The sequence below is a fragment of the Spodoptera frugiperda genome, chromosome 25 (genome assembly GCF_023101765.2).
Source record: "Spodoptera frugiperda isolate SF20-4 chromosome 25, AGI-APGP_CSIRO_Sfru_2.0, whole genome shotgun sequence".
Lineage (NCBI taxonomy): Eukaryota > Metazoa > Arthropoda > Insecta > Lepidoptera > Noctuidae > Spodoptera > Spodoptera frugiperda.
Window position 1 is genome coordinate 6,879,075 of NC_064236.1, and position 12,926 is coordinate 6,892,000.

General features: G+C 35.1%; 1 protein-coding gene across 4 annotated transcripts; it reads left to right on the plus strand.

Annotated features, from left to right (window-relative positions):
• The first annotated feature begins 4,245 nt into the window (after positions 1 to 4,245).
• On the plus strand, positions 4,246 to 12,319 carry LOC118266552 (uncharacterized). Of its 4 annotated transcripts, XR_007707140.1 has the most exons (6): positions 4,246 to 4,392; positions 4,470 to 4,591; positions 6,798 to 6,975; positions 7,377 to 7,888; positions 8,792 to 9,235; positions 11,465 to 11,849. XR_007707140.1 is itself a non-coding variant. In XM_050704456.1 (5 exons), the coding sequence occupies exons 4-5, from the start codon at positions 9,233 to 9,235 to the stop codon at positions 10,982 to 10,984; spliced, it is 861 nt and encodes a 286-aa protein (XP_050560413.1). In that variant the 5' UTR covers positions 6,619 to 6,717; positions 6,798 to 6,975; positions 7,377 to 7,888; positions 8,792 to 9,232; the 3' UTR covers positions 10,985 to 11,456. The 4 variants fall into 4 exon arrangements, 1 of the variants encoding a protein (XP_050560413.1); XR_007707142.1 differs by lacking the exons at positions 8,792 to 9,235; positions 11,465 to 11,849 and adding an exon at positions 12,078 to 12,319 and having other exon boundaries at positions 4,248 to 4,392; XR_007707141.1 differs by lacking the exon at positions 8,792 to 9,235 and having other exon boundaries at positions 4,248 to 4,392.
• The last annotated feature ends 607 nt before the right edge of the window (positions 12,320 to 12,926 follow it).

Genomic DNA, 12,926 nt, shown 5'->3' on the forward strand with positions numbered 1-12,926 from the left:
GTGGTATCACTCCGGTGGACCCTGCCCATTCGTGTCGAAGCATGGCTCTCTCATACTTTAATGTGTAAGTGGTGTTTCAATGTGTAAGTGAGTGTGTCTACTACCAGAGGTACCGTCTACGCGTTTGGTTAAAAAAAAAATATTGAATTTGTTCCTTTTCTCTCTGTAAACACTAACGAGATGAAAATGTTTATGTAATTATGGATACGTACTTTACTAAAATAGTACTGTGATACACAATGTACCTTCCCGTGCGCTGGAATTCAACCGTTAGACGTCAGACGTGTTATCGTTAAGCCACTTAAGATTGCAGTCTAAACATAGTTTCAGTACTTGGCATTCACAGATGTACTTGGATTCTATTAGTATTGAACTTGAATATCAACGCCAAAATTGAATAAAAAGTAAACATCGCCACTTGTAATTTCTAGGCTGGGTAAGCAGAAGTGTTCAGTTTAATGGGTCGAATACCATAATAGGTCGCGCGCATTTTTTTATTGATGGTGTCATAAGTAAGAAATCATTTGTTAGCTAACATTTTAATTGTGCTTTGCTGCAGTTCTTTTTTTAATCCACCATTCATTACTTCTTAATAAATTGTAATAAGTTAACAAACGAGACAGTCAAAATCTGTTACAATATCGATCCGATATTTGAAAATAATTTTCGATCTAATCTTAAAAACATTATAAATGTAAAAGTTTGTATGTTTGTCTGTTACTCCTTCCAGTCAAAACGACTAAAGGTATCGAAATGAAATTTTAAACAGGTGCATATACATAGGCCACTTTTCATCATAATAATCCATAAATCCTTATTAATCTGACTAAAAACAAGATAGTCAATTGTCATTCTGGTCCTAGATCAATACCTAGAACTGCACAGGTTTTAAAAAGCCATGGTCTGGTGGAAATGTTGTTTCAATCAGCAAAGCGCGAAAAGCTGTTGGTCCTGGGTGATTGTTAAAAAAACTTGTAACTTTTATTTAACAAATCATTATTCTCGCGCGGTATTAAGCATCATGTTAACTTAATATCATCTTTATTTCTGTTTGATTGATTGAAAGCAGTGACACAGGTCAATTTATTGAAACCAAATTTTGTGTTTCAATCGCCAGAATTGTTAACTTTTGGGTGAGGATAATGACGCCGTTAACTTTTTGTGACTTTTTTGAAGAATCACCCTCCTACGCCTGACCTCTTTGTGCTGTCGGATTGCCCTCCTATCGGATCATGAGAGTGAGGGAACAGAGTGCACTTGTGTTTCTATATGCTTGTGTATCTACTATAACTATATACGTATGTTGTTACGTCACCTAGGGAAGAATTGTGATCTTAATCGATATGTAGACCAGTTAGTGTATTTTAATTACGGTATCCTTTTACAAAACATTGTTCAAATATTGAAAGAAGAAAAAAAGCACTTGCGTCTACCTAATCTAATATTGACTGCACGGTTGGCGTGGTGGCTGGGCAACCGGCTGCCGCGCAATGTATAGCGGGTTCGATACCCGCACGGGGCAACTCTTTGTATAATCCACAAATTGTTTTTCCGAGTCTGGGTGTCATGTGTATGTGAATTCGTAAATGCACCCACGATACAGGAGAAAATCCTATTGTGGGGCAAAGTTTAAAAAAAAAATCGAAATGCCGATAGGAATCTTCAATACTCTATCTGAAGTGAATTCTTCATTAATTAGGTACACGTGCAGTCAATGAAAGCAGCATTCTTCTACTCTCTTGTTTGTTTTTAATTCTGTTATGGTTTAACAATTTCATAATGAAGCCAGCCTGTTACAGAAGGCTTAATTAAAATATGTATGAACAGGAAAGAAGGTGCAAGTTTATTTTTAACTCAACTGTCCAACAATGTGTAAAATATTTAATTGAAATTTACCCGAAGTTAAAATTTTGACGGGCTATTGAAATTCAGATTGTTACGTAACGGCGTTCAGTTTCATAATTAAATTGCTGAACAATATTTAAAAATGTATGCTCATTCGAAAATTCTAGACTGTTTTAACATTTTTTATTATTTTTATAAAATATTTCATATTTTGTTTTATAAACCAAATTCTCAATATAATTATAGCTTTTTCACTACCGTACTATAACCAGTTTGTTGTTTGTTTGTTTATCTAAAACTCTATAATTATGATAAAAGTGCAGCTATTGTTACAAAAGACTCGTCTTATATCTAGTTGCACAACTGCCGCAACTACTTTTAACAGGGAAAATTGATACCGAAGTCGAGAACTTCGCGAATCTTCTAAAAGTAGATACCATACCAATTAATACCAAAGACCGCAAAAATGCGCAATTGACTAAATTCTAGATTTGCAGCTACGGCCCTATCAACTTTTAATATAAATGACATATTAAGTTGGAGGAAATGATTGCCTATTATAACCACCATTACAATTTTGTCATAACTATCTATAAAGTATAAGTATTATCAAAACATTTATTAAAGGTAAAACTTACACATATTATGACCATTTAAATCGAATCCAATAAATATTCGAATAATTTCAATAGTCAAAATTACTCCATAACTCGAACAAGTGCCACGCAACAAATGCACGTACTAAAATAATCTTAAACTACTTTATTTACATCAACCGTTAATAATATTAAATCTGCAGTATACTAAGGGTGTAAATAAAGAACCCAATTGTCACTTTACATGGTGTTTATGTAAAAAGCGTAACAGGAGTAGAGGTGTGAACGAACATCGTGCACGTTGTCGAGCCTGAATAATTCAGCCCGCGGTTGACAAATTAGATGGCTGTCAATCCATCTTAGTGACGCTGATGGGTGTGCCATGCGATACCACTGCAGCGCGTTATTCTTAGGCAGACGGTAGTACCGTGCTTTCCCCATCAAATCCAATGTGTCGTAACATAATATGTCATCGCTTCGCTTCCATTCTTCGCAGAAACAAGACCATCGTTGATTAAAGATTGTTATAGATTTATTTACAATGGAGTATTATAATTGTATTTGTAAATACATAAAGCACTATAAATATTCCTGTCTCGATTGTCATCCCCCAGCATTTACCTCAATGCTAGAATTATCTATACTCCGGGGTCTAATGACAATTTAATTTTTCACCACAATCGTTTTAAAAAGGTTTTCGCCACAATGACACGTTGGAGCCAGCCTATGGCTGAATTACGCATCCCACAATATATTCGTGAAAACCGCATCCAACTCGGATCAGCCGTTTCTGAGATTAGCGCGCACAGACGAACAGACAAACAGACAAACAGACAAACAGACAAACAGACAAAAAAAAAGTTAATTACATTTTTGGGTTCGACATCGACATAACAATAACCCCTGCTATTTTTTTTATTTTTATTTTCAATGTACAGACAGCACTTTTCTACGATTTTATTATATGTATATAGATGGAGTATTATAATTGTATTTGTAAATACATAAAGCACTATAAATATTCCTGTCTCGATTGTCATCCCCCAGCATTGAGGTAATCAGGGTCTAATGACAATTTAATTTTTCCCCACAATCGTTTTAAAAAGGTTTTCGCCACAATGACACGTTGGAGCCAGCCTATGGCTACGCAATACACATATTACATGCGTACATCCCTCACCTTAATAGCTCTGTAGTTAATTAAATGCAAAGCCGAAGATTTACAACAAAACAATTATTTTTGAGTTTGTTTCTGTTTCGCTCACATTGACTAATTACATTATAACATGGCTTCACTTTGTTATTGTTTGACCTTGCTACCTAGTAACAAATGTCAGCGAATAATTCTCAGTTGTATAGAGTTGAAGCCACATGAGTTATGTCGCAGCCGGAGAGGTATTATTAACATTTTCTTACTCTAGGCCAGTGTCTTGGACGACTATTTTTACACAGTGCCCAGCGAAACAATTGTGTAGAACTCTTTCGCCAATTGGAAAGAGTTGGGAGTCAGTGACAGTTATAAATCGTTGTACATAAATATTACCCAATGTCCCGCTAGCGCTGGCCGACACTGCTGGGATGAATCACAATAAGGAAACAGTAGATAAAGCTCCCTCTAACTCGGTAGGTAAATGAACTGAATGCAATCACTCTCCAGATATCGGTGGATACCTTTTCAGCAAAGATTTATGATAATGGCTTCCACGCGCTTGCATTTGTTTTGAATCAATCTTAGCTCCTTATAAATGAGATAAACATTACACATACCGTACTCTTATAAGCCTGTGACTCTAATTTATTGTGAACCTCGCGTTACTTTGATACGACTTTTCTAATACGGTTTTATCTGAAAACTATTTCAATAAGGAAGTAAAACATAAAACGTACGTTACACATAAACACCGCGCGATATTATTGAATCGTAACCGCAGACTCTGTTACCTTAGAGAAGGTGAATAAAGTTTCACAAGTTCTTTAATCGGTGATCATGGGTGTGTGTCTCTGCTTAAACGTATTTACTGTTTTTAGTTCATTTCATTTTTGTGTGGGAAACGTAATACGATCAGACGAGGTAATTGAAGAAGTCAATGCGAATATTAAGGATGCAGCCGACGGCGATAAGATTATCAAAAATATGGTTGCTGGAAAGAGTAAGTAAAGTTGTAGAACTACTTTCTTACGTTAAGACGATCGCTCCTTTAATGAACGTTAACTATTGTGAGAAAAAATCGTTTTAGGAATTGCAAAGTCACCTGCAATAATCATGTTCACCGCTCCCTATAAACTGTGTGAAGGCGGATGCAATGGAACTGACGAGGGGAATATCATACTGCAGTTCCCACTGTTTGTTGGAAAGAGAGGACGAGACGCTTACAAGCGTATATTCCATAGAGACTCCGAGAAATTGCATTCCAAGGATGGAGGAATGCCCAAAAAAGTGAAAACGAACGGAATTAAAGCAACAACGACACCGTGTGTGGCTGTGCTAGTGAATGTATTACCAACAACTACAGCTACCACCACCACGGAAGACCCAACCACCACGACACCGCCCGCGCCCCAATGCCCATTCTTCCCTTCTGACGTATGTTTGAAGAAGAAAAAGAAAAAAACAACTTTAATTACTGACGATGCGACAGAATCTCCTGCTGGGCAAATTGAAGATCAAAAATTAGGGATACCTATAGACAACTCTCCAAGTTCCGTTGCACTTAGATACGATAATGGTGATACGACATATTTAGATGGTCCTGTTACTGAGTACAATTTTTACGATCTCGGGTATCCTTACCTTAGCAAGGAGTAGGAACGGCCAGTATTTAAGCCAGTGGTTTGATATTTACTAGTGATACCAACTTTTATTGGAATTTGTATCTAACTGTCAAAACTACAGGATATTTTTATGGTGTAGCTAAATTTTTAACCTTCATCTATAACGATAATAGAAATCTTAGAGCTGTTTCATTGGTCATAAAGGTTCTTTTCGACGAGAAATGTGTTACGAAAATGTAATAGATAAGCTGTGAAACTGTGACCCGTTTCCATTACTAAACTCCTTATGTAGCTATCCGAGAAAGATGCGCCGCTCGAGTATACGATGTATCGATAGTAGGTAAGCCATCCATACCACGCATCCACGCATCTTTCCTTATAAAAACATAGCTTAGCTGAATACGCTTACATGTGTTTATTTACTTAATGAATAACATATTAGAATATTACCACACCTTAAAACTACCCTGTATACAACTCTCAGTGTTTACGTAATTCATTCAAGAAACTGAATACGGTACCGTACAGTAAGAGTTTTGTAGTTTATTAAAAACAGCATAATGGCGCATAATGGGTTTGTTGTTCAAGACTGAGGTTTGCTTGTTAACTAGATACCAGACAGAAATATTATATTTCATTCCGGTCTAGAAAGTTTATGGAGAAAATATCAGATTATACAAACAGAATGGTTACTGTATAGTATTGTATAAGGGGTACGCATACTGCATTTCTTTTTAAACGAGAATCCGACTCGAGCAGGACCACGTATCATTAAATCGTCATACCAGTGAAAACATACAGTGAGACTTCATATATATGCATGTTACATCAAAATATATAACAAGCCCGTGAATAAAACGTGGTGTGCGCGTCCCCTAATAGTTTTTAAAGTAATTTAATATAAAATTGATATGATAGTAAATGCTTTGTTATCTAAAAATCACGGTTTACTAAGGTAAATTAATTGAGAAAAGCTCTACTTGTTTCGTGTCGCAGAGGGACTCTTCATCATGCGCGAGGTTGTGCAACCTACCAGCAGTAGGCAAACCGTGATTTTTAGTTAATTTAGTGTCAAAATGTCTTACGGTAGTATGCTTGATTGTAAAATATACAATATCTGTACTTTTTACATCGTCAATAAACTATACTAAACTTTAAACAAGGTTTTATTAAACACTAATTCCGCTATGAACCAAATCAATTTTAAGAATTACAATTTCAATGATTTTTTAAACTCATTTATTTTCCTAATTAATTTGTTACACAAGAAATGTTTTTCTCGGATTTTTTTTCTTTTGTTGTTAAATTGCCTTGTTGTTATGTTATCTTCCCTATGTTTTGCTTATTTAGTTTTAATAACTTTATACAATTTCATCACCTACCTTAAATTCTAAATTATATATACTAGTATTTGTACGCCTAGACGGCATAACATCAACACGTTAACATATTTATGTACCTTTCTAACACCATTGCATGCACTTCTTATGTGTAATATGGTTTGGTAGGCATTAAAATGGATGCAAATAAAATATATCTATATCTCTATCAAATATGATATATTTAATATTATTTTGTTGGCAGTCGGTGTGCGTGACTCTGGTCCTGACGTGTATGGTGGTGGAATCCTGGCAGGGGATAATGCCGTGGGACAGATGGTCGTGGTCCCTACCACAGGAACCTATTCAGTATTTCTTCCGAAGACATGAGAACTTGCCTGTAAAATTCCCTTCTTTTAGCTGTGATTGTCCTCCTAATAACGGTAAATATTTTCAGTAATGTTTAATTTTATGCATTAAGAATTTTAGTACATTGTTTAATTAATATTTATTTTTCCAATATCCATCATTACGGAAGGAGCATGATAACTAAAAATCTATTTAGTCCGTCAGTTAGATAGTGAAACATACTAGACACGTATTTTATTATTTTGTCATATAAGATAACAATACTTAGACAAATGTGTTGATTTTACAAAAACTATTATTATCAACACCCATGTATCTTAATGTTAATTTTATTAACAATCATCATCTAAACGTACGTATGTTATCATTATACCTAGGTATATGACATAGTATTTAATATTCACTATCGCTAATATCATTGTTATACATGACATAGTTTTTATTCGACTTCATAAATTGTTTATCTTTATTCCAGAATGCGTTTTAGAATTTAAAATCGACCAGAACATGGCTGATTTTCTAATCATGCGAGGGGTTATAAAGAAACAAGACGTAAATGCATTTCGAGAAGAAATGAAAAGATTAGAACTGCAAAGTAAAAATAACAGTCAAAGTGGAAGAAAATTGTGGAAGACATTGAGGAATAGACGGAGTAACGCTAATGATCCTGAGGATACATGCTGTTGCCCTCCCAAAAACGTGTATATGCCCTCATTCATAACTGACAGTAAATTCAATGAGATGGCCAAAAAATTCCAAGCACAAAAAACATAAAACAGTTTCAAATAAATATTATTCAAATTATATTACGTTTTATTGTTCATAAAATAAAAACTATATTACATTTTTTTAATGGCTTCATATTTTGTTAGTCAATCATGTACACAACACTACTGAGTTTCATGTTATTTGTTTTTTCTTTATTTCACTATTCGACAAGTGAAGACAACGCTCCTAGTTTAAATAATATACTTAGAAATAATCAAGGTACGTACATTTTATAAAGTAGTAGTATTTAATTAGATTGCATAAAAAGTAATTTAAATCTTTTGGTATTTAATATTTTAATCACAACTCATTTCCATAGTACGTAATAAAATCTTTTTACCTATTAATATTGAATTGAATGCACGAAATCATAAGATATAAATATTTGTCTCTATATTATTCTACAGTAGCTTATGCCCGCAGCATCGCTCGCGTTGTTGGTTACAGACTTTGTGACTTATAAAAGTAGCCTAAGTTACTCCTTAGTACATCAACCTGCCAGAGATTAATCAGAGAAAACTGACGGACAGACAAAACTTGTAATAAATATTATTTTGGTATATGTATATTCAAAGCATTGCATGTAGTAAAACGTGGTTATTTCAATATTACAAACAGACATTCAAATTTCATTTATTAATCTAGACTAGATTAAATAGAACAAAAAGTTTAATACCTCATATAGGGTATTAGGGCGCTTTTCCGCCTGGGATGTGTTGATGCAGTTTGCTGACCATTTCCATTCCAATACTAAGCTATGTAGCTGTGTGAGGAAGATGCGCAGCTCCAATATCCGATGCATCCAGAGCACGCATATTTCCATATAAAAAATATAGCTTAGCTAAGTCTGTTTATAAATATTATTGCTGAAAAATCTCCATGAAAACTCTATGGATTAAGAACAATTTTTGACATTAGTTGTATAGAATTTTGGTCATAAACATAAACAGAGATCGACCCAGACAATTTTGAATTAAGATCGGTTATTTATTAATCTCGGCTGTTAGGGCTAGACTATGGTTAAACTATAGGACTTTAATCGTATGAATTTATAAAACTAGATCATTAGTCGCAATTGCGGTTAAACGATTTTATACATAAACGCGAAATTGTTTGTTTCAGTTGGTTGTGCTCAAGCGCCAATAATGATACAACCAGTGATAATAAAACTATTTAAATATCCAAATCAAAATCAAAAGCAAAACATACAGGAGCAACTGGAAAAAATGCAAATAGGAGGATTTTTAGGATAATGATAACGAATAAAATAAAAAAATTAAGCATGCAGTTTTATTTGTAATAAACGAATTATTTGTAGTAGTATATAGTACTGCAAATGATGCAACGTTGCGTAACAATGCAGGTGGCGATACAATAGAATTTGTCGTTGAGAACTATTGGAAAAAAAATAGAACAATGCCATAAGTAGGTGCCAATAAAGCGCGAATGAAAGAAGTTGACGTTTAAAACCAGACACAAAGAATAATGTCGGTGAGTGCCCGAGCAGACGCGACTACGAGTGACGAAGTAAATTATAAAACAGACTAGAAACTAGGTGAAACAATGGTGACTAATTCCTTTTCCTATACCTAGATTATGTGTGGGAGAGCCATGCTTCGGCACGAATGGGCCGGCTCGACCGGAGTGATACCACGGCCTCACAGAAAACCGACGTGAAACAACGCTTGCGTTGTGTTTCGTTGTGTGAGTGAGGTTACCGGAGGCCCAATTCCCCCCTTCCCAATCTTCCCCATCCCCGATTCCCGAACCCTTAAATTCCTAACTCCCAAAAAGCCGGCAACGCACTTGTAACGCCTCTGGTGTTTCAAGTGTCCATGGGCGGCGGCGATTGCTTACCATCAGGTAATACGTCTGCTCGATTGCCGGTTTGTTCCATAAAAAAAAAAAAAGATATTGTACACGAAACTTTACATTCAATAGATTTTTCAGTACATCAATGAATTCAAGTCTTATTCCATAATATAACATCACACATTTCATGTAATTACGAGTTGACAACATTGTAATGAGTGGTATCAAGAGTTATTTACAATTTAATTAATGTTAATATTATTATCACAGAGCACATTATAAATACGTTACACCTACATATTGGCATGGATGTACGACGAATGCGAAATCAGTTCACGAATCCCGCATATTTGTATTTTCCACCAGATAATGATGGAGCGAGATACTAATTAATAAACATTTTAATAAATCTATTTACGTTTGTCCATGAAGGTGTACTGACCTAGTCATGCATTACATTGCTTCCATCATTATTATATAATATTTTTGAAATATTTACTAATTAATGTTTATACAGTGTCTTATTGCCGTTTCCTTTTTTGTACTTGGTAAGTCAGAAACAACCAAGTTATTTATAACCCTTATAGAAACTTACTATTTATTACCAAAAGCATATCGTGTGTCAACCATAATTTACATTTCCAGCTAAAATGGATGGTGCAAGTATTAGTACATTACGAGATCATAGTAATAACGTCGCCATCAATCACCGGTGTCACGTACATGGACAACTTCGATTTCGAGGAGAGATACAGAGACGTTAATGAATGTAATCCGTTCCACTGGCATCCGCTGCATTTACCTCCTTACTGCGTAGAAATTTTCGAGAAATTAATACGCTCCAGATTAGCCAGCAATACTCCTGTCAGAATCGCGAGGGAGAAGGAAAAGGGAGGAAATGGAGGACAGGGACATCGAAACCACGGTTCCAGTTCATCTTCATCAGAAAATCAACATCATCACCCACATTACCCTGAACAGTTATATCAATTTCCATATCCGTTGTACCAAATCACTAGTGATGAATACGAGTCGTACAGTCCATCACAACCTTTGCCTTTGAGTCCGTATGAAAAACTAATGAAGCTTCTACGAGAAGATATTAAGAAAGATCCGAGCTCGCCGACCGTAACAGTCATGCCAAGTTTGGGCCCAGTCGCCTTATACAACCAAGCTATCTCCCAGAAGAGTGTCAACCTGATTCGCGAATTAGCTGAAGCCTACGTCAAAGCTACAAAGGAGAAATATGATGAGTACTATTCAGCGTTTGATAACTATCCCATGGAACCGCAACTATACGTATATGATAGTGCTAAAAATAAAACTAATGAAGAAAAAGCTAAGAAAAAGAATAAAAAGGACAAGAAGAAAGAAAATGAAAAGAAAGAAGAAGATAACAATAAAAACAAAGTTTATAAACTGAGAACTAAGCACGGAGGAGTAGTTACTATAATAGAAACGAGAAACGTAGACATGATGAAAAAAGACAGTCTCTTTGGTTGATGATGCTTCATCTATTAATCGTATATATACGTAACAAATAAACACGAGGTTTATAACGTTTTTAATAAAAAATATTCATTATATGAGTAACTTATTAAGAATATAGTTTTAGTTCCAATATGTATCTCTTACTGAATTGTGTAATTTATTGTGTGTCCTTTAGCTAATCTTTTTGTTGTGATCTGCTATCATATTCATTTTAATATGATCTTAATGAAGCCTTCCTTCCGTTTTCTTTACCTATCATTATTAGAATTAGAATATATATGGATTCTTATTACTTAGATGCACTAGTACCTTTACAGAATACTGCTATCCGCGCCTCCTAATTGCTACCGTAGGGTACACCGATGTCCTTACCTTAATTTACTACACATTAATCAAACCTTGTTTCAAAATCTCAACTAAATCTCTTTATAAATTGTAACTTTGTACAAACCATATAAGAAAAGTAGCATACAAGTTATGAAATTGTTACAGCAATGCAGATGCCAATAATTGTGTTACGCCAAAATATGTCGAGGAAAGGAGAGAAGATGATCAGAGCTGCAGCAGAATCTTACTTCAAAGCCCTCCAACAAAATTACTACTCGGCTATCGCTGAAAATTATATACCGCAATGGTATATTTACGATAGTGCCGTAAACGGTACTGGAAGCTATGGAACAAAAAATAAGAACAAGAAAATGAAACGAAACAAAAAGAAAATGGCAAGACTGCTAAAAAGGATAAAATACAGAAGTTGAAAGTTAAACGAGAAACGTGTATTGATATAGGAGTAGAAAACAATAATTCTGAACTATTAAAAAATACAGACGCCAATCCCAATGACATATAGTTTAACCTTAATAAAACCTGTTAAGAATTTAAGACAATTTTATTTACAATCATTCACCTTTAATAAACTTATATTTAGGGTTTATTACACTATACTATGTATAAGTTAAACAAATGAATTAATTGATGATAACTAGAGTGTTCTACATCTCAGATTCCTTAAAGTATAAAAATATCCTCTTAAATATACGATCACCTACAATTACTTACTTATAGTAACAAGTAGTAATAGATCCAAGTTCTGCAATTGTTACAGTAATATCAAGCCAGAAACCTGTTCGGTTGTACGATTACCAGGCTATATCAAAAAGAACTGAAGACATGATCAAGGCAATGGCTGCAGCTTATATGAAAGCTCAGCAGAAGAGACAAGAAGAGTATCTTAAAGCTTATAAGGACTACCTTAAAAAAAATAAAGTCAACAAAGACAGTGATGAGGAACTAGATGATGCACAGAAAAAAAACAAAAAGAATAAAAACAAAAAAGAAAGTGACAATACAATAAAACGAGGTAACTTAATAACTGTAATGAATCTAAAAAATTGGAAGTTGCTATAAATTGATAGTGTTTCCTTACTGTAAATACATCATGATTTTGTAAAATCACTGCAGTTTTGATCCTACAATTATTCTCGATTTTACATTGGGATGTAGGGCCCACAATTCTACGTATTTCTACATTGTAAGGTAGGACCTTATACACCGGGTCCCATTGTAAACTCCAAGCTACTATTTAGTATCTTTGACTGCCAAAAACTCCTTTTTTTTTTTTTTTTTGATGACGGGGGAAACCTTCAAAAGGCGCCTAGCTTTTTGGAGATAAAAGACTAGGGAGTGTGGGATTTTTACCTCACTAAAACCACCCCGGTGGCCACCCTCAACACCCGTAAGGGGCACCGGGTCCTCTTAATAGACCTGCTCCGGAGCCCCACGGTGCAACGCCTGTTACGGCACTTCCCTAGGGAGACGTTGTGTCTCCCACGAACCTTGCTGTGCAAGTTGCACGGCAGCACGTGACCACTGTGCCACCGTCTTCCCTGAGGTCACTGGGTAGGCGCCTAGAGTCCCCACTCTATGCGCCCGTGGCCCCAAAGGACCGCTTGCA